The sequence below is a fragment of the Sus scrofa genome, chromosome 16 (assembly GCF_000003025.6).
Source record: "Sus scrofa isolate TJ Tabasco breed Duroc chromosome 16, Sscrofa11.1, whole genome shotgun sequence".
Taxonomy (NCBI): Eukaryota; Metazoa; Chordata; class Mammalia; order Artiodactyla; family Suidae; genus Sus; species Sus scrofa.
Genome location: NC_010458.4, coordinates 5,822,443 through 5,842,227, shown reverse-complemented (window position 1 = coordinate 5,842,227; position 19,785 = coordinate 5,822,443). Strand labels below are relative to the sequence as shown.

The following is a 19,785-nucleotide window of genomic DNA, read 5'->3' as shown; positions in this document are numbered from 1 at the left end:
TTTACTCGTCTACTTCCCGGCTTTGCTGGGGTTTTGTCATCAGTGACTCCCTGCACCTCTAGCCCAGAGTCTGATAGTCAGTGGTTATGGAATGATCATAGCATTTCTCCTTCCCCCAGTAATGAAAGGATCCTGTAGGAAACTGGGTGCCGAAGCCATACTGGGCTTCCTGACCTGAGAAGGATTTCGGTGGGGGTGGCTGGTTCTCCCTGATTGAAGTGGGTTGGGTGAAAGTGCAGTCTTACTCGGGGTGGTGCTATGGCATCATGGCATCAGCATCATGGCCAGCAGACAGGGTTTGTTTGTTTGCTCCTTTTTTTTTTTTTTTTTTGATGTCCTATAAGTCAGTTTTCATATAAATGAAAGATTGGTTTGAAAACAACTTTAACTCCCCCCCTTTTTTGGGACATGCCTGAGGTACGAAGAAGTTCCTAGGCCAGGGATCAAACTTGCACCATAGCAGCAACTGGAGCCACAGCGGTGACCTTAGCCACTAGGTCATCAGGGAACTCCCAACTTTTTAAAGAATAAATTGCGATTAAGGTTATAACCTTCATTTTTCTTTGAGCTTTCAATTTTAGCGAACATGACTTTTTTTGTTTATAAATCCAGCACATTTTCAAGAGAGGTGTTGATTTCATTAAAAAGTTTTGTTTTACTCCTTTCAACAAATTAAACTGTACTTGTACATTTTATATTTTCCCTGTGCCTTTAATGTACTTTATCATCAAAGGTTAATAAGCTTATACCAAAGGCGCTCAGGAACCAACCCGATTAAGCTCCCACCAGCCAAGGTGGGCCACTTGAGGTCAGTAGGGGAGAGAAGGCCGGCCGTAGGCTGGAGCCCATCATTCATAATAACACTGAAAAAAGGAATGAGGAAACCAACTTCTTTACTGCCGGAGGCTACTTCTCAAGATGAAAGCTGGTAAATAAAGGGAAAGAATCAGATATTGATCCTGCCTTTCCCATGAGATCCATCTCTCACAGCAATGAAACACTGGTGAAGGGAAGTGTCTTGTTATGGAAGTGGTCCAGATGACACCAAAGCAAGAATGAAGGGCTCATACCCCATGTCACCCCTGAGGAACTCATAACCAGGCAGTCATCATGCATGGCTGCTAATATCACAAAAATAGACACCAGCGAGTGTGTGTCTCCTGATGGGAACACACACCTCCACCTTTCATGTATTTTACAGGAAAAAAAAAAATTGCACCTAAATCTGGTCAAGGCTCTAAATGAAACTCCCCATTTTTACAGTCTGCGAAGGGATAGAGGAAAATGTTAAACTAAACCACAAGGGTACAGTGAATGACTCTCAGACTGTGGAAAAGTTCACTGGACAAAATATGAGTCTATTTCTTCCACAAAAATTTCCAGCAAGAAAAATAAAATTAAAGGGAAAGAGAGAGAGGGAGGGACATGGGGGGTGAGCGGGAATCCTGTAAATTACAGGAAACTTAAAACTCACATCCATCAATTTCAGTGTGTCACTTTTTCAGATTTTGTTTCAGTGTGTGTGTGTGTGTGTGTGTGTGCGCACACATGTGCAAAAGATGACTGGGAAAATATTAATGCTGACAGGTATCTGATGACATTAAGGAATTACAGCAATTTTATTACATATGAGAGTGATATTGTTAGGTTAAACAGTCCTATTTTGTTTTTGAAGGTAAATGACAATATTTGCAAGTTAAATTATGTGTTTTTGGGGATTTGCCTCAAATAATTTGGGTACACATGTGGTGGGGGGAGCTTAGCAGATGAGTATAGAGAAGAAACAAGACTGGCCATGAATGGGGTTTATTATACTTTGGTTTCTCTTTTTGTTTATGTTTGAAAGTAACCAAATTTGAAGTTTAAAAAAAAATGACTTTAACAACCAAGCTTACCCAAGTATCAGTTAATTCCCATAAAATAAACAAACTCATAGATGTTCCTAAGATTTTAATTTCAAATCACGAGTGTAAACTATACTACATATTTTAAATTCAAATGAGACAAATCATCTTAGTATAAATAATTAAAATACCAAATATGTGCAGGATTTTCTAAATACAAATTATTAATGTTAGGATTTTCATTCATCAAACATTTCTATACTTAATTCTGGGCTGCAAAGACACTAATCTACCAAGAAACAAGCAACTCCATACAATTTTGGCATTTCCATACAAACTTAAATAGTTATTAAGTTTGCCTTCTCATCTGGCTGAGGATCGTTAATTACCAAATAGACCCTTGCCCAGGACACACAGGGGGCATCCCCAGTGCTCGTTGGAGTTGCTGTGGCAATGCTCTCTAAATCAGGTCTTCTGGCAGCCAGGGAGGTGGGTCAAAGTCCTGTCATTACCTAATTTTTCTATTCCTGGAATATTGTAATTTCCACTAAAAGAATAACTAATGACCTTCACTGTTTCAGTTGTTTTTGCATTTCTTTGGTTTTTAAAAAATACTCAGATGATCTTCTAAGGCAATAGAAAGGAAAATAAAAATATCAGATGTGACCTAATCAAACTATACTAGCTTTTGCACAACGAAGGAGAGCTTAAACTAAATGAAAAGACAGCCTACAGAATGGGAGAAAATATTTGCAAATGATGCAACTGACAAGGGCTTAATTTCTGAAATATACAAACAGCTCCTACAACTCAACAACAAAATAACAAACAAACCAGTCAAAAAAAATGGGCAGATGACCTAAATAGATGTTTCTCCAAAGAAGAAAAACAAATGGCCAATAGGTGCGTGAAAAAAAAATGCTCAACCCCACTAATTATTAGAGAAATGCAAATCAGACCTATACCAGTCAGTAGTGTCACTTCATATCAGTCAGAATGACCATAATTAAAAAGTCTACAAATAAAAAATGCTGGAGAGGGTGTGGAGAAAAGGAACCCCACCCCCCCACACTGTTGGTGGGAATGTAAGTTGGTACAACCACTATGGAAAATGGTATGGAGGTTCCTCAGAATACTAAGGATCGTGTTACCATATGATCTAGCAGTCCAACTCCTGGGCATATATCCAGACAAAACTACAATTCAAAAAGATACATGCACCCCTATGTTCATAGCAGCACTATGTACAATAATCAAGACGTGGAAACAACCTAAATGTTCATCAATGGATGAATGGGTACATAATAAGATGTGGTACATAATACAATGGAATACTATTAAGCCATAAAAAGAGTAAAATAATGCCATTTACAGCAATATGGATGGACCTGAAGATTATCATACTAAGTGAAGTAAGCCAGAAAGAGAAAGACAAATACCATATGATATTACATGTGGAATATAAAATATGATACAAGTGAACTTATCTGCAAAACAGAAATAGTCTCACAGACAAGGAGTAGAGACTGGTGGTTGCCAAGGGGAGGGGGTTGGGAGAGGAATGGAGTGGGAGGTTGAGGTTAACAGGTGTAAGCTATAATACATGGAGGGAATAATTAATAAGAACCTACTGTATAGCATAGAGAACTGTATTCAATGTCCAGTGATAAACCATAATGGAAAGGAATATTTTAAATGAGTGTATATATATGTGTGTATGTTTTGCTGTACAGCAGAAATGAACACAATATAGCCAATCAACTATACTTCAATTAAAAAAAAGAATAAGAAACTTAAATATTTGTCTTCCCAGCTAGCTCTGAAGACCTTTAACCTCAAGGGAACTCTCTCTCCTAGTGCTTTGCCTGATTCTGCAAAGGCCATTCTAATGAAACAGACCAATCAAACATTTGCAGTTTCCTTCTGATGTAGTATGTCACACCGTGAATTACAACTCATTTGTGGAGTCATTTTAGTGAGTCACAGTCAGCATATAAAATTATAATAGAATTGCACAGAAAGTATCAGAAGGCATCATACATCGTAAGGATAAATAATATTTTTGAAACTTTGGTTTCATTGACATGTTTTTTTTCATGAGTTACTTTTTAACTAAAAAAATCACAGTAATATGATTCCATGCTCTATAATCACAAACTAGTAACTTTGATATAACTATAAGCTGAGAATATACTTACATCTGACTTTCAGGGCAAGTTTTGTAGGATTTTACCCACACATGTCCATGGAATGAACCACAATTTAGAAGACAGATGTGAAAGAAAGGTGGTATACAAGTGACCTTGGCCATTTGCTTGTATTTAGAGGTACATGGATTTTTTGCTGTGGGTCACTATAAAAAATTTTGGAAACTGCCACTTCATGAGCCTTCTCTCTGTTGCCAGTGATGTTAAGTTCAAACTCCCTACATATTCTTCAGGGCCTGCCAAAGTCTGCCCCCCAGCCTGGCATCTCAATCTCTTCTCTCTGCCAGTCTCCCAACTCTTTCTTTTATCCTATTCCTTCTGCTGGGGCCACCCCAGGGCACTTGGCACACATACTCCAGGCATACCTCACCCTTGCCTGACTCTTTTCTTCCATGCATGTTTTATCCTCCAGTTGGAATGGCTTCTGTTTTCTTCTCAATGGTATCCATCCTCCCAGATCAAGTTCAATGCCCCTTCTTTAAATCTTCCCTGATTTGGAGTTAATCATTTCTCTTTGTTCTTTATTCATGTTCCATTTTAGCACCTAAGATTCATTGCCTTGGACTTTGTTAGCTCAGCCTTTGTGCATCTCTCTGATGAGGAAGTAGGTTCCTTGAAGCCTGTAGTCATGTGTTCTGTGCTTCTCTATACAGCCCACAGTGCCCTGCAGCTAGTATTAGATGACATGTCTGTCGGAGTTCCCATCATGGCTAGGTGGTATCAAACCTGACTAGTGTCCATGGGGACACAGGTTCGATCCTTGCCCTTACTCAGGAGGTTAAGATCTGGAGTAGCTGCGAGCTGGGGTGTAGGTCACAGACTCAGCTCAGGTCCCGTGTCGCTATGGCTGTGGTGTAGGCCCGCAGCTGCCACTCTGATTCAACCCCTAGTCTGGGAACTTCCATATGCCACGGGTGCAGCCCTAAAAAGAAATATAATAATAATAATAATGTGTCTGTTAAATTAATTTTTCTGAGTTCTGATTATGCCAAAGTTAATTGACAACTTAACCAACTAACTTGTGTAAAATGGGCTTCAACTTCTGTGTGAAGGCTTAGAGCTCCTTGTGCTTCTCTGCCATCCCATTCCTTTCTAAGCCGAATTGAAAAACAAACAAAAAGTACTGTAGGGTTTGTGTGCTGTTCATGATAAAGAATTCATTGTTGCCCTCTGGAAAGGAGGTGGGCAGATAGACAAAAGGACAGTGATCTTAAAGAGAAAGAGCTAGCAAATTGGATCCCTAATAACTGCTATTTTTAAGAAATTGGGGGGTGGGGTAGGAGTTAGAGAAATGAACATGGCATCAAAGAAAACCATGAGGCAGAGGTCAGCATGTCCGGGGCATCTGCGTTAGCTATTCCGTGTGTGAGCAGCTCCGCCTTTTTATTTTCACCCATCCTGATACTTTTTCAGGTCAGCTCTGTTCTGTTAGCAGAGCGATATTTGGGCCATACCCAGGATAGCAAATCCTCGGCCCCAATTGGAGGTTGGAGCAGAAAGCTCAGCACAAAAGTACACATGGCTCAAGTGCTTTTATTTTGCTGACTTTGATGCCTGTTAAGTAACTTTCATGTGGCCACGTTGAGGTGCCTTTGAAAAGTGCACTCATTATTGAATGTATTTTTTTGTTTCTGTGGCAGAAAGTAAACCTAATTTAAAAAAAAAAAAAAAAAAGGTAAAAATCAGTTCTCATCTTGACGCAGCGTAAACGAATCCTACTAGGAACCATGAGGTTGTGCCTTCCATCCCCGTCCTCTCTTAGTGGGCTGAGGATCCAGCGTTGCTGCGAGCTGTTTTGTAGGTTGCAGACACGCCTCAGATCTGGTGTTGCTGTGGCTCTGGCGTAGGCCGGCAGCAACTCCTCTGATTAGACCCCTAGCCTGGGAACCTCCACATGCCACAGGTGCGGCCCTAAAAAGACCAAAAAAAAAAAAAAAAAAAAAGTAAAAATCAGGAGTTGCCATTCCGGTTCAGCGGGTTAAGAACCCCACTAGTATCCATGAGGATGAAGGTTCAATCCCTGGCCTTGCTCAGTGGGTTAAGAATACCGCTTTGCCATAAGCTGGGGAGTAGAACAGCTGCTGCAGTTCTAGCCTGGGAACTTCCATATACTGCAGGTGCAGCAGTAAAAAGACAAAAACAAATAAATAAAGGTAAAAAATCCTCAAGTTGAAATGATGATTTGTCTGTTTTTGCTGTGTAGGTTCCTTGCCCTGACTCCGTGGAGAGTGTATCACCTGATTTCCGTCATAATACTTGGGCGTGTTATTATGCAAATAATAAAGGATATGGTTTTGTCTAGAACAAGAGGTAAGAAAACTTGGAATTCATTTTTATGGTATTTAATTTTCTAGGCTTTGAATGTCTCATCTTTGTGTAGGCATATTAACCTAGTGGTCCTTTGAAAAGGAAAAAATAACAGATTATGTAGGCATTGATTTTGCTATTTGGAGTGTTTGTTAAGTATTAAATAGAAATTTATTAAATTTATTTAATATTTATTATTTCTTTAACTGACATTTTCCTTAGTCATAGCTACTGTTGCTGGAAAAAAGGTTTGTGTATGCTGGTTTCTCTTTTGGCTCTAAGTGCTGTTATTTTAAGTGCCAATTTGATATTTAAGTAGGCTGCAGTGAGGATAACAGTTAAATATTTATTACATCCCACATGATGAAACCGGGCCATTGGAAAATGGACTAGTTTATAAGTTTTGTTTTTCTCTGCCTCGATGGAAAAAAAAAAACCTGAATTCAGGGTTTAAAAATAGTTAAGTAATGATTAAATACATTTTTTAACTGAATGGAAAAATAAATTCACATTAAGCATCAAATTAAAAGTGAGAACGTGAATTATTTTTAAAATTTGTTTTAGGTATTTTCTGAGTAACTTAACTGTATTATAAATCTGACTCAAGCTTTTCCAGACTTCTTCTACCAGGGGGGGTTGAGCTCGTTTCATGGATGGGCAAAAATCCCTGCTTGGAATAATTGAGCCCCATGAACTTCAGTGGGATAAGACTGATTTGATCAGAAATAGCTAAGAGGAGGTTCCAATGAGGCAGTTGATTTCACTAAATGTAACCCCAAATGGAGACATGGTTTCAGATGTGGTTCCTATAGACAGATGCATATATGTCTGTCTGTCCAGAGTCCTGGCCTTGGCGGGGGTACTGGGGCAGCTTGTGGGAGACACCCTTTCTTTCCCAGTGCCAGTCCTGGGACCAGGGATAGAGGCTGATAGGAGTGTACCATCATCTGTTAGGGATGTACCATCATATGTTAGAGATGTGCTGTCATAGTGTTCTATGATGTGAAGTCCGGTGTTTATTTTAAGTTTTTGTGGTTCTTAAACTAACTCATGTGTGAACTATTTAGGAAGATTGTTTTCCATGGGTGTATCTCAGGGTTGGAAGGTGATTCCTTCATTCACTGTTCTGGCAAGGTGAACAGATTTGGTTTAGCCCCGTTCTTGCTTTTTTCCTTGAATCTATAAATTTAGGTTATATTCTTAAACACACCCTTCCTTCTCTCCTTCTCTTCCTCCACACCCACCTCTTTTCTGTCTCAGAGAACAGACACCTACCTTCTAACCCTAACAGGCACCTGGCCTAATACTTCCTGTTTACCTCAGATATATTAATTACATCTGTATTCATTAGAGGTGAGGCATCTCCGTGCTGTAGGGCTTTGGGCTGGGGTTGATGGGATCAACACACAGTGATACCCATATTTCTGACTTGATTTATACCTGATCGAGAAATGCCTGTTTCAAATAGACTTGGTAATGCTTTCACCCTCTAGGGAGCTCCCTCAGGGGAATCTGAGAAGAAACAGCCACTTTCATATTTTACTAGCAGCCCCTCTAGCTCAGTGGAGCAAGTTGACTCATAAAGCAAGCTGAGCATCTCAGTATTTTCACTGGTGTACAGATTTGGTGGCAGTCTGGGCACAAATGATCAAGAGGAGACAAGTGGAAAAGGCCAAGGATGAAGTGGAAAGACCTGGTAACTCTTCTTTCCTTACCGTTGCCTACACTGACTCATCCATCACCTGGACATTCTTGTAAATGTGAACCTTTCATATTCGTAAGTTGCAGGAAATATGTCCATTGCCAAGATCCCATCCTTTAAAAAATTAAGGTGGTGGGGTGGGAAGAATGCTAGCCTTCTACAGCTAGTTCGCTCCATCTCTTAGCTATGGACAGGTCCCATCATAGACTGTATGGGTTTCCTGTGGTTCCAGTTACAAATCACCACCAGTTTGGTCACTCACTACAGCAGAAGTTAATCCTCTTAGGGTCTAAAAGTGGTATCCCTGGGCCAAAAGCCAGGTGTCAGCAGGGCTGTGCTCACTCCAGAGTCTCTAGGGAAGGGTTCCCTGCAGGTCCCAGCTTCTGCCAGTTGCTGGTGTCCTTGGCTTGAAGGACATCACTCCAGTCACTCCCTCAGGTCCCCTCACCTCCTTCTCTGCCTGAATCAAATCTCCCTCCGCTTCCCTCTTACACTGGCCCTTGTGATTCCATTTGGGCCCCACCTGGATGATCTAGAACTATATTTCCATCTCTTGAGCTGTAACTTCATCACATTGGGTAAATCCCCCTTTCCCTATAAAGTAACATTTTTCAGGTTTTAAGGATTAAGACCTGTTATCTTAAGACCTGTTATCCAGCCCACGACATAATCTGAACCTCTTTATCGTGTGAGATGGGAAAGTTGTCCTCATATTACAGGGTTGCAAAAGGGTCACACTAGAATGAATGTAAAACAGAAGTGCCTCGGACCCAGTCACAGCTCCACCTCATGATAGAACATGGGTTTGTTCTTCTGTGTCATTAAAAAAAAAAATTTATTTATTTATTTGCCTTTTTTTTTTTTTTTTTTTAAAGGCCGCACCTGCAGCATATGGAAGTTCCCAGGCTAAGGGTCAAATCGGAGCTACAGCCGCTGGCCTATGCTGCAGCAACAGTAACTCCAGATCCAAGCTGCCCCTGTGACCTACACCACAGCTCATGGCAATGCTAGATCCTTAACCCACTGAGAGAGGCCAGGGATGGAACCTGCATCCTCATGGATACTAATCGGGATTCATTACCTCTGAGCCACAATGGGAACCCTGTTGTTAAGTATTTAATTGTATACCTCCTCTCCGTTATGTCTTTAATATCGACTTAGATACTTAATATGAAATAGGTGAGCAAAAGCATGGACTTGGAAGTTCCTGTAGTGGCTCAGTGAGTTAAGAACCTTACTAGTATCCATGAGGATTCGGATTCAACCACTGGCCTCACTCAGTAGGTTAAGTGTCCGGTGTTGCCCTGAGCTATGGTGAAGGTCACAGATGAAGCTCAATTTTGACTTTGCTGTGGCTGTGGTGTAGGCTGGCGCCTGCAGTTCTGAATTGACCCCTAGCCTGGGAACTTCCATATGCTGCAGGTGGGGACCTAAAAGCAAAAAAGCAAAAAAAAAAGTGTGCACTTAATCGTTGTGAAACCCAGGTAACCCCATGTTGCTGGCTTATGAGTCACCAGCATAAACAACCTGGATCTGTGACAGATTCCTCTTGCATGCTCTCACTGTGTACTTGAGTGTGGGCTCCCAGATTAAGCCCTTCCTTTGGGCTCTGGGGATGTTTCCTCAGTGTGGGAAACTCCTCCCGCACCTTCAACTTGTCCTTGACTAACTTCTCCTTCTCTCTCTTTGCCAAAGAACCAGGAATTTCTGCTCCAGTGCTGTTTGAGATGCTCTTGAACTACTGCCCTAGGCAGTGGAGGTCCCCACACGCCTCCTGTGGAGCGTTGCCAACCACTGTCCCTTTGTATCTTTCCTGCTGCTAGATCTACACTTTCCATTTGATGCCATGTTCTGGTTGCACTTGAACATGGACTCAGACTTGTGGCCTATCAATTCTAGGCCTTTGTGCACTCTCTGTTCTCTGTCATTTCAACTTGTACCCTGATGGCTTGTGTGACAGCCTGGATTCAGTCCCATATATGTATATGTATATGTGTATGTGTATATATGTGTGTGTTTGTGTATAATATATATATGTATATATGCACATTTTTATTTTTTTGGTCACCCTGCAGCAAATGGAGTTCCTGGGTCAAGGATCAGATCCAAGCCAAAATACCACAGCTGTGGCAATGTTGGATACTTTAACCCATTGTGCTGGGCTGGGGATTGAACCTGTGTCCTGGCACTACAGAGGTGCCACTGATCCTGTTGCACTACAGTGGGAACATCTCAGTCCCCTATAGAATGGCCTCATCTTTGACCTTAGACTTTACAAGTACTGTCTCCAAGCCCTGCCAAGGCTGGAAATCAGTTCTCAGTGCTCCCTTCTGTTCAGCAGCCCCACTGCAGCCCAGCTCCCCTCTCCCTTTGAACCAGCTCTTTGTCCCCAGTTTAAGAGTTCTTACCACTTCATTGTCCTCAGCCCTCAGCCCCAGCCTCAGCCATGTTCAGTAATTGTGGTGCTGCTGTCCTCACCACTCTAACTCCCTCAATGAGCACCCATATTCATTTCCTCCCTTTTTATTATGATGAACACACGGTATTATATGTTTCAGGTATACAACATAGTGACTCATTATTTTGTACATTATGAAATGACCAGTGTAGTAAGACCAGTTACCATCCAGCACCCTACAAAGTTGCTACAATATTATTGATTATGTTCTCTTTGTGTACATTACATCCCCAGTGACTTATCTTGTAACTGAGAGTTCACATCTCTTAATCCTCTTCACCTGTTTTTACCTGCTCCCAGCCTCCCCTCGCCTCTGGCAACCACGTTCGTCTCTGTATCTATGAGACTGTTTCTATTTTGTTTTATTTCTCCATTTGCTTTATTTTTTTTAGATTCCACATATAAGTGAAATCACATGGTATTTGTTTTTCTGTCTGATTTATTTCACTTAGCATATCCATGTTGCCACAAATGGCAAGATTTCATTCTTTTTAAGGCTGCATAATATTCCATTATATATATGTATATATACACACCACATCTTCTTTATTCATTCATCTATGGATGGGCACTTAGATGGCTTTCATATCTTACTTATTGTATTATTTTTTCCAGTTTTAATAAGAAAACAAACCATAATGTTAGCTACTTTCTTCACTCTCAGCTTCAGTGTTATCAGAGAAATGTCCTATAACAAGGTGAGCTGCTGCTGCTAGAGTTTAGTCTATCCAGCTTTCCAACTTTATTTGGCATGTCACCAGTGCTTATAATTTCTTAGGTTCTTTTGAGTTATTTGCTTTGTTTTGATATGCCATCTAATGCCAAAATATTTGAGGCAGCTTATAAGGAACATGAAAAGTAAGACTGTTTAAAAGAGGACTAGTAGAAGGAGTCCAACTTGATGACCATAATTGGGACATATTTACCCCTGTGCTTACTGGCAGCCAAAGCAAAAAGGGAAACCAGATCAATCGAGCAATTCTAATGTGATTAAAGGAGACAAGCAGTTTTTCCTGGGGCTAAATTTTAAGAAGAATGTATCGCATAAATCTTTGAGAGGGGTTACTGAAGAATGAAAGTGACAACATATTTGGCATTTGTTTGATGGAAAAGGCAGCAACCACCCTATGGCTGTTTCTTTGACTGAACTTCATAAGAGCTGGTAACTGGGAGTATAGCGTCAAGACATAGTCCAATGAAGAAAGTCATTGGAGAATTAGCTGAATAACCGAGATCTAGGGATATATATATCCTTTACGTATATGTTATAAATAACATATATTATTATATATATAATATGTATAAAACATTTTAGCCTAGTTATAAACTCAAAACACCTAAAGAATGAATAGATAAAAATCTCCTTTCTCAAAAAGCAGCTGTTTCAGTTCCCCTTTGTCATTTCAAAGCTCACCATAAATACCACCTCCATGATTGGTGCTTTCATGACTAGCACATTTTTTTCTCCTCCCCAGACTGCCATAGTTTATGTTTCTTGTAGAGTTCCTATACCACCTACCTTGGGGCCTTTACATTTACCGGAGCACAGATTCTCTCTGCCTCATGGGACAGATAGTACAGTCCCCAAGGCAGGGCCACGTGTTATTTGGTTCTTTCTCCCGTGGTACCTGTCCTAGTGTTTCGCATCTGGTAGAATCTCAATAGTTGTGGACCATTTGCCTGAATGAGTTGTGGTACCAGAGGTATACTCTGTATGATTTGATAGTTTCTAGAGATCTAAGCGTTCCTTTTTAAATAGCTCAGAACTATTTCTTTCTTTCTTTTTTTTTTTTTTTGTCTTTTTGCCTTTTCTTGAGCCGCTCCGCTCCCGTGGCATTTGGAGGTTCCCAGGCTAGGGGTTGAATTGGAGCTGTAGCCGCTGGCCTACACCAGAGCCACAGCAACATGGGATCCGAGCCATGTCTGCAACCTACACCACAGCTCACGGCAACGCCGGATCCTTAACCCACTGAGCAAGGCCAGGGATCGAACCCGCAACCTCATGGTTCCTAGTTGGATTCGTTAACCACTGCGCCACGACGGGAACTCCTCAGAACTATTTCTAAGTTGAGAAATGCCTCAAGAGGAAAAGACCTCCATTCATGTCTCATATTTACTTCTGTTGCAGGTGCACAGCTGTGGAGAAGCCTCAGCGAAAGGTAGGGGACTTCCTCTTGATGCTACAAGCTAATGGAGGGCAGATGGGGGAGGGACTGGGCCTCTGAGATGCATCTCTGAAATCATAGTTTTGTGACAAGATTTACAATAGTAATCTACGAAAGTGGGAAGATAAAGAAAAATACAGTCGGATTGAGGACAAGGATAAAATTGGGACTCGTTCTAGGAAAGAGTTCATGTCTTGCCGTAGTATTGGGCCACCTGCATGTCTGAGTGTCTTAATGTGTGAGGAAGGGGGGTTGTTTTCATTGGGGATTTCCTTTCAGACCTCATTTGGGGCATGAGCAACACTGCTGCAGTGGAAGAACAGGGTCACACTGAGTCACGGAACTCTGCCGGAACATTCCGGAACATTAACCAGGCTGTCAGTTCAGAGAACTCTGGGGTAGGGGAATAAAGAGGAGGGGTGAGAGACTGTTAGGCAGGATGCTGCCGTGAATGTCCACCAGCCTCAGGGCTCCTTGCCCGGCCACAGGCAAATCAGTTCCTTTTTCATTTGCCGTCCCCCATCCTGAAGTAAAGGCACTGTTGCCACATGGAAGGAAAAGGAGCGGGGCAGTTGATGAGGGGACATAACTAACATCCCCAACTGTGCATAGGAGAAGTGGCAAAGGAAGAAAATGTAAGGATTCATATTCCAGTAAAACAAATTCTTACAGTTATTTGTTTAAAGTCTGCCTTAAAAATATCCTTGTGGAGCTCCCTGCTGGCCTAGTGAGTTAAAGATCCAGTGTTGTCACTGCTGTGGCATGGGTTCAAACCCTGACCTGGGAAATTCTGCATGCGAGGGTGCCACCAAAAAAATATATATCCTTGTTGGAGTTCCCACTGTGGTACACTGGTTTAAGAATCCAACTGCAGTAGCTCAGGTTGCTGTGGAGGTTGGAGTTTGATCCCCAGCCCAGCACAATGGGTTAAACGATTCAGTGTTGCAGCTATGGTGTAGGTCACAGCTGTGGTTCAGATTCAGTCCCTGGTCTGGGAACTTATGTATGCTGTGGGTTTGGTCATAAAAAAGAAACAACTAGTATTCCTGAAAGAGGGACGGTTGAGTGCTCGACTTCACCCAAGTGGACAGCATGCAATGAAGGCTCAGAAAGGAAACAAGAATGCCTTTAAAAATCTATGAAGAACCCATTACCTGGTATTTAATATAATATACCCTTAAAAGCTGTGCTTATGTAAATAATGCTTATTTCAGGTATAAAGGCTTGTTCCCTCATTTTGGAGCCCAGATTTTCATGAGCAGAAGGTGCTTGCCAAGAGACTCAGCAGAGCGAGACACAGGCTCTAAGGAGGAAAACCTGATCCTCCAGGCACAGACCCACCCTGGCCTGGTAGGACTGGGCCTGGCTCCGTCCTGCCGCAGAGACATACGGGGCTTCCTTGGATAAGTGTCTTAAGCTTTCTCTGTAGGTGTTTTCCTATTTGTCAGGTGAAGAAACTGCACGTGCTCCCTAATTCTGGTTGGGTGAAGGTTTGACCAAGTGACCTAGTGTAATTTCAGAGGAATTTTTTTTTTTTTCTTTTTAGGGCTGCACCTGTGGCATATGGAAGTTCCTGAGCCAAGGGTTGAATCTGAGCTACAGCTGAGGCCTGTGCCACAGCCATGGCCACAGTGACACACGCCACAGCTTGTGGCAACCCCAGATCCTTAACTGACTGAGTGAGGCCAGGGATTGAATCTGTATCCTGACAGAGACAGTGTGGGTCCTCAACCCACACTGAGCCACAATGGAAACTCCTGATTTCAGAGGAATTTTAAAAGCCTTTTCATGAAGTGTTCTTTCAGATTTACTGGTACTCAGTTTGCTGGTCAAGGCATGCCCCCTCTACTGGTGCCCTTGCCATCCACAACCCTTCTGAAATAGCTGCAAGTTATCTGGGAGACTCTCCTCTGTGCACGTAACCTAGAAACTATTGGCGGGTTTGATAAGGTTTTGGAAAAAATATTAGCCATTAGTGAGCACAGCAGGACCAGGGATCTCATTTTGCCAGCACTGGGTTTGGTCAGGGCATGGGTAGCTCCTTATAATATGACATTCTTAAGATGTATCATATTCCTCGCCTTTAGGGAGGGGCCTGTGTGCCCCCAGAGCAGCCATGGTCCTGGAAATAGCCTTTTTTAGGAACGGTCTCATTCACTTCAGAATCACCCAGATAGATATTCCGATACAGCTGATTTTCCATCCTGCTCTCCACCCTGCAGCTAGTGATCTTGCCAAGTTTCCTCCTCCTCTTGACCTCAGTTTTCTCATCTGCTGAATGAGGATGTAAGAGACAGAATCATGGAGTTCCTGCTGTGGCTTAGCAGTAAGGAACCCAACCGGTATCCATGAGGATGTGTGTTCGCTCCCTGGCCTCTCTCAGTGGGTTAAGGATCTGGCGTTGCTGTGAGCTGTGGTGTAGGTCACAGACATGGCTTGGATCTCGCATTGCTGTGGCTCTGGTGTAAGGCCACCAGCTGCAGCTCCAGTTCGACCCTTAGCCTGGAAACTTCCATGCCGCAGGTGCGGCTCTGAAAAGCAGAAAAAAAAAAGAGAGAGAGAGAGAATCCTCTCAAAGATCCCTTCCACGTCTAAAAAGTCTGTGATGTGCTTTGAGGGGGTTTTGTTTTCTTTTCATATTGTGATCCTTTTACCTTTTGTTTGGCCAGTGCCTCTTTCAAAGGGATTTAATTCACACTAGAAGGGAAACTTTCTGAAATTTGTCCTCTGCATTTTCCATCGTGCAATTTCATTCAGCTCTCTGTTTATCATCTTGGAGATGTGAAATTAAAGTATGTTTTCCTCTAATTTCTTTGATCTTGATTTGGCTTGTTGTCTGCAGTGATTCTTGGCATCTGGTACTGGATAGTGCTGTGTTTTTAACACTGAAAAATTCAAAACCACCTTGTTTTGAGAATAAAATCCAGTGACAGCTAGATAGGAGAAGCTTTGCAGGCAGAAGGGGTGCTGTTCTGCTCATGGAAGGCAGGTGGGAAGAGGGTCTTTGCACTTCCAAGGTATGAGGTGCTGAGCTCAGAAACCCGCCCTCCCTGGGCTGTAGTTGGAAATCAACACGCCCATCCCCTTATCCCCATCGCAGCCTGCACAGCTGGCTTCCCAGGCCTGTCAGCCAGGCTTCGTTTTTCCTCTTCCCAGCACTTCTCTAGTGGTTTGTGCTCAGTCTCAGAAGGGACCAGGCCTTTTTCCATGGGGCTTGTTCAAGGGACATGAAGTTCATTCAAAAGGTGATGAAACAATGGAGCTTTCTACCTTCAAATTGCCACTGTAGAGCTTTTACATTCAAAAAGAGCTCCTTGAAAAGAGAACTCTTGTGCACTCTTGGTAGGAATGTAAATGGGTGCAGCTACTGTGGAAAACAGTGTGGAAGTTGCTCAAAAAATTAAAAATAAAACGTTCACATGGTCCAGTAATTCCACTCCTAGGTGCAGATCTGAGGGGATAAAATCATTGTCTTGAAGTGATGTCCACACCCGCCCCCTGCGTTCATTGCAGCATCATTCACAAGAGCCAGGACATGGAAACAACTCAGTGCGCACTAATGGATGAATTGATAAAGAAAATTATACTCCACATTATTGTGGAGTATTATTAATATGCAGCCATTATTCAGCTAAATATTATTCAGCCATTAAAAAATAAGGAAATTCTGCCATTTGTGACATCCTGGGTGAACCTGGAGAGCATGATGCTTAGTGAAATAAGTCAGACAGAGAAAGACAGATACTGTCTGCTTGCACTTATATGTGAAATCTGAAAAAGTCGCTATTAAACAAACAGAGTCGATTGGTAGTTGCCAGGGGCTGAGGGTGGAAGCGAGGAGATGAGGTTGGTCAATGGGCACACACCTCTAGTTGTAGTAGGAATGAGTTCTGGGAGCTTAATGACAGCAGGGTGACTGGAGTTAGCATGACAGTATCGTCTTGTTTAATGAAAGTGGCTCAGACAGTAGATCTTAAATGTCCTCCCACCGCCACACTAAAATAGTCATTAGTGAAGTTCACTGGTGGCGCAGCAGGTTAAGGTAAGGACCTGGCATTGTCACTGCTGTGGCTTGGGTTGCCGCTATGGTGCAAGTTGGATCCCTGGCCGGGGACCTCCACATGCAACAAGGATGGCCAAAAAAAAAAAAAAAAAAGTAATTACCTGAATTGAAGGATGTATAAACTACCCATTGTGGTAATTGTTTCTCAATATGGGCATCCGTCAAGTTCTATGATATACTTTAAACTTACACAATCTTATGTGTCAATTATATCTCAGTAAAACTGGGGGGAAAAGGAATATTTTTCCTTCCTATAATCCTAATGGCTTATTTCACAGATGCCAGGACAATTTGCTGTTGTCAGCTAGGCTTCAAGTGTTTCCTGCAAAATTGAGCGTGAAGATGGTGGTGTGTACGTACAGGAAAGGGATTCCTAAGCATGACATGTGGCACTTAACTAATAAAGAAGAGTAATGCCACCGTCGAATTTCTGATGTTATCAGCAATAAAAATTGGGTAGTTTAATTTATTCATTTATTTTGCTTTTTTGGGCTGGATCTGAGGCATATGGAGGTTCCCAGGCCAGGGGTCCAATCAGAGCTACAGCTGCCGGCCTACAGCACAGCCACAGCAACTTGGGATCCGAGCCACGTCTGCGACCTACCCCACAGCTCATGGCAGCACCGGATCCTCAACCCACTGAGGGAGGTGAGGGATCGAACCCGCATCCTCATGGATCCTAGTCGGGTTTGTTAACTGCTGAGCCATGACGGGAACTCAGAAATTGGATAGTTTTAATCAGAAGCCATTCCTATTTCAGTTTTTGCACCCAGAAAGTTCATTTTCTCCAAGTGTTTTTGTCAGTGGGTGAGTTTGGAGAAGGGCTCGTGCTCGACCTTTTTCTTTAATAAACAGAAAGCCCTGACTCTGCAATCGGAACAGGATTTATACAGAGCGGCCTGTCAACCAAACCAAATTAACATCTTCTGTGACTGACTCACTCCTAGTGCTGGGATGAAACCTGACCCCTGATATCATCATAGCTCTTATTCTCATGTGACTGTGGCCAAATAAAAAGCCTGTTAACAAAGGAGAAATTGGGCCCATTACCTCAGAAACATAAAATGGGTTTCAGTTTGGCCTGGTTTTTCTCAGTAAGTATAAATTAGAAAGAAATACTGATAATTCAAAATTTCTTTCCCCAGTTCTTTGTTTTGGACATTATAACCCAGATGCAGGAGCCATTCTCTTCATAAATCCTGTTTTAATATCCAGTGTCAATTTACAGAAAATGTAGCGTTTTCATAGATGCCACAGATTTTGGAAAGTAAGGTGGAGAGCTCTGGGATTTTCACACCCTCCTCCCCAGCTTCCCGATGCCTCGGCGGGGGTCCTCCATGGGAAGCGGGGAAGGGCTTTCCAAGGATGTAACAAGGGCATCGGGCCTACTTTGCCTCACCTTGAGTGGACTCTTGAGGGGGCGCAGCAGACAATTAACAGGGTCAGACTTTCTAGAGCCAGCAGGGATTAGCAAGGGCTGTGGGCTTTTTGCCTCCAGCTTGGTCAAATTCCAGGATTCCTCCTCTGAGCTCGCTCTCTCTCTCTCTCTCTCTCTCTCTCTCTCTCTCTCTTTCTTTTTCTCCCACTGCCCTCCTCTGCCCTCCCACCCCACAACCTACCCTCAAGAGAAGCAATTCTGTGGCCCCAGTTTGTGGATGAAATGCCATTTTTGCCTTTGGTCAACTTCCACATAACTGACAGTCAAACCATTCAAGCTGGGTCTTTTTTTTTTTTTTTTTTTTTTTTTTGGGCTGGAGAAAAAGAGCCAAGAGTTGCTTATAAACCCCACGTCCTGAGCTTGCCTCAGCTCAGAACCCCAGAACGAATTGGAGCACTTAAGTAAGAGCTGTCTAATTAATTAAATCCTTGACACAACATTATGCTTGTGTTAAAAGTGAAAAGTCAACTAGCATTTGCTGAATTGTCTCCTCTGTGGATCAGAATTTTGTGTGAAAACTGCGTTTTTTATGTTTATGATCATCATTACTCATCACGATTCCGTAGACAGGATGGATCACCAAGTAAAAAGCATTAAATAGTCACGTGGTAGCTGAAAAGTTTTCTTTCTTTCCTATTAGGCACAGCGCTAGCTCATGCATTGAGCCTACTACACTTTACAGGTTTAGTATTTTCAAAAGTGTCTGACATCACATTGTAACTTGCATTTTTGTCACTTTTCTAGTAAGGCACACTATTGGAAGCTGTATTTTAAAATTTCAGCCAAACCCGTAATAAGGGAGTCACATCTCCATGCGTTTTAAAAGAAAGTCTTGCTATGAAGAGTGCATTTGTTTGAATTAAATAAAAAATTCCTTTCTTCGGAAAGAAAATATTCACTGAAATCCAGAATATGCTCGATTTTAGCAGAAGTATATCTGTGCTGGGGGATGTCTTTAGCTGGAGTTGTCTGGGCCAGCTTGGAGGCGAAGCACCTCTTGAAAGCCCCCACCCTGCAACAGAGGAATCCGAATAGGCCTTTTATTCCCTTTTTTCAAAAATAATAATTGAGCACAATTCTGTAGTCATATACTGCACAATGGAGAGGCGAAGCCCTGCTATTCCTCTCCCTTGGGAAAGAACGGGCCCATTCAACGACTGAGAGATGGTGAACCCTGGCCAGAGCTGCTGCGCTGTGGTCGGAAATTTTCTCAGAGCTCCCCATCCGGATTCCAGTCTGTTGTGCTCCTTTTTTAAAAAGTTATCCTTTGACAATCAGACCCATTGAAGACAAGTATGGAACACAGGACCACCAGCAGTTTGTAAAGTCGTTCGAGGCCAATGAGAGGTCTAGTTCTGCGTCCTCGTTCTTCATCGACGGTGGTGTCCTGGCATCAAAAAATGTTGCATTTTTAAAAATGCCTCATGCCGGACGTTTAAGGGCTGTTCTTTTCGCTCAGAAGTCCATTAAACTAAAAGGCCTCCCTGAGATTGACAAGCATCTTCACAACAGCAGCTGATGTATTTCTTAGGCATTAAAAATAAAGTGAGTTCTCTCGGGGAGCAGTAGGTTGAGGTTCTGGTGTTGTCACTGCAGTGGCC

General features: G+C 42.4%; 1 protein-coding gene across 1 annotated transcript in view; it reads left to right on the top strand.

The window, feature by feature from the left end:
• Positions 1-19,785, top strand: part of RETREG1 (reticulophagy regulator 1) — a 152,969-nt gene that overhangs the window by 37,234 nt on the left and 95,950 nt on the right. The window contains exons 2-3 of the mRNA XM_003483804.4: positions 6,255-6,361; positions 12,647-12,677. Coding sequence (XP_003483852.1) covers positions 6,255-6,361; positions 12,647-12,677 — 138 coding nt within the window. The remainder of the gene's footprint in view (positions 1-6,254; positions 6,362-12,646; positions 12,678-19,785) is intronic.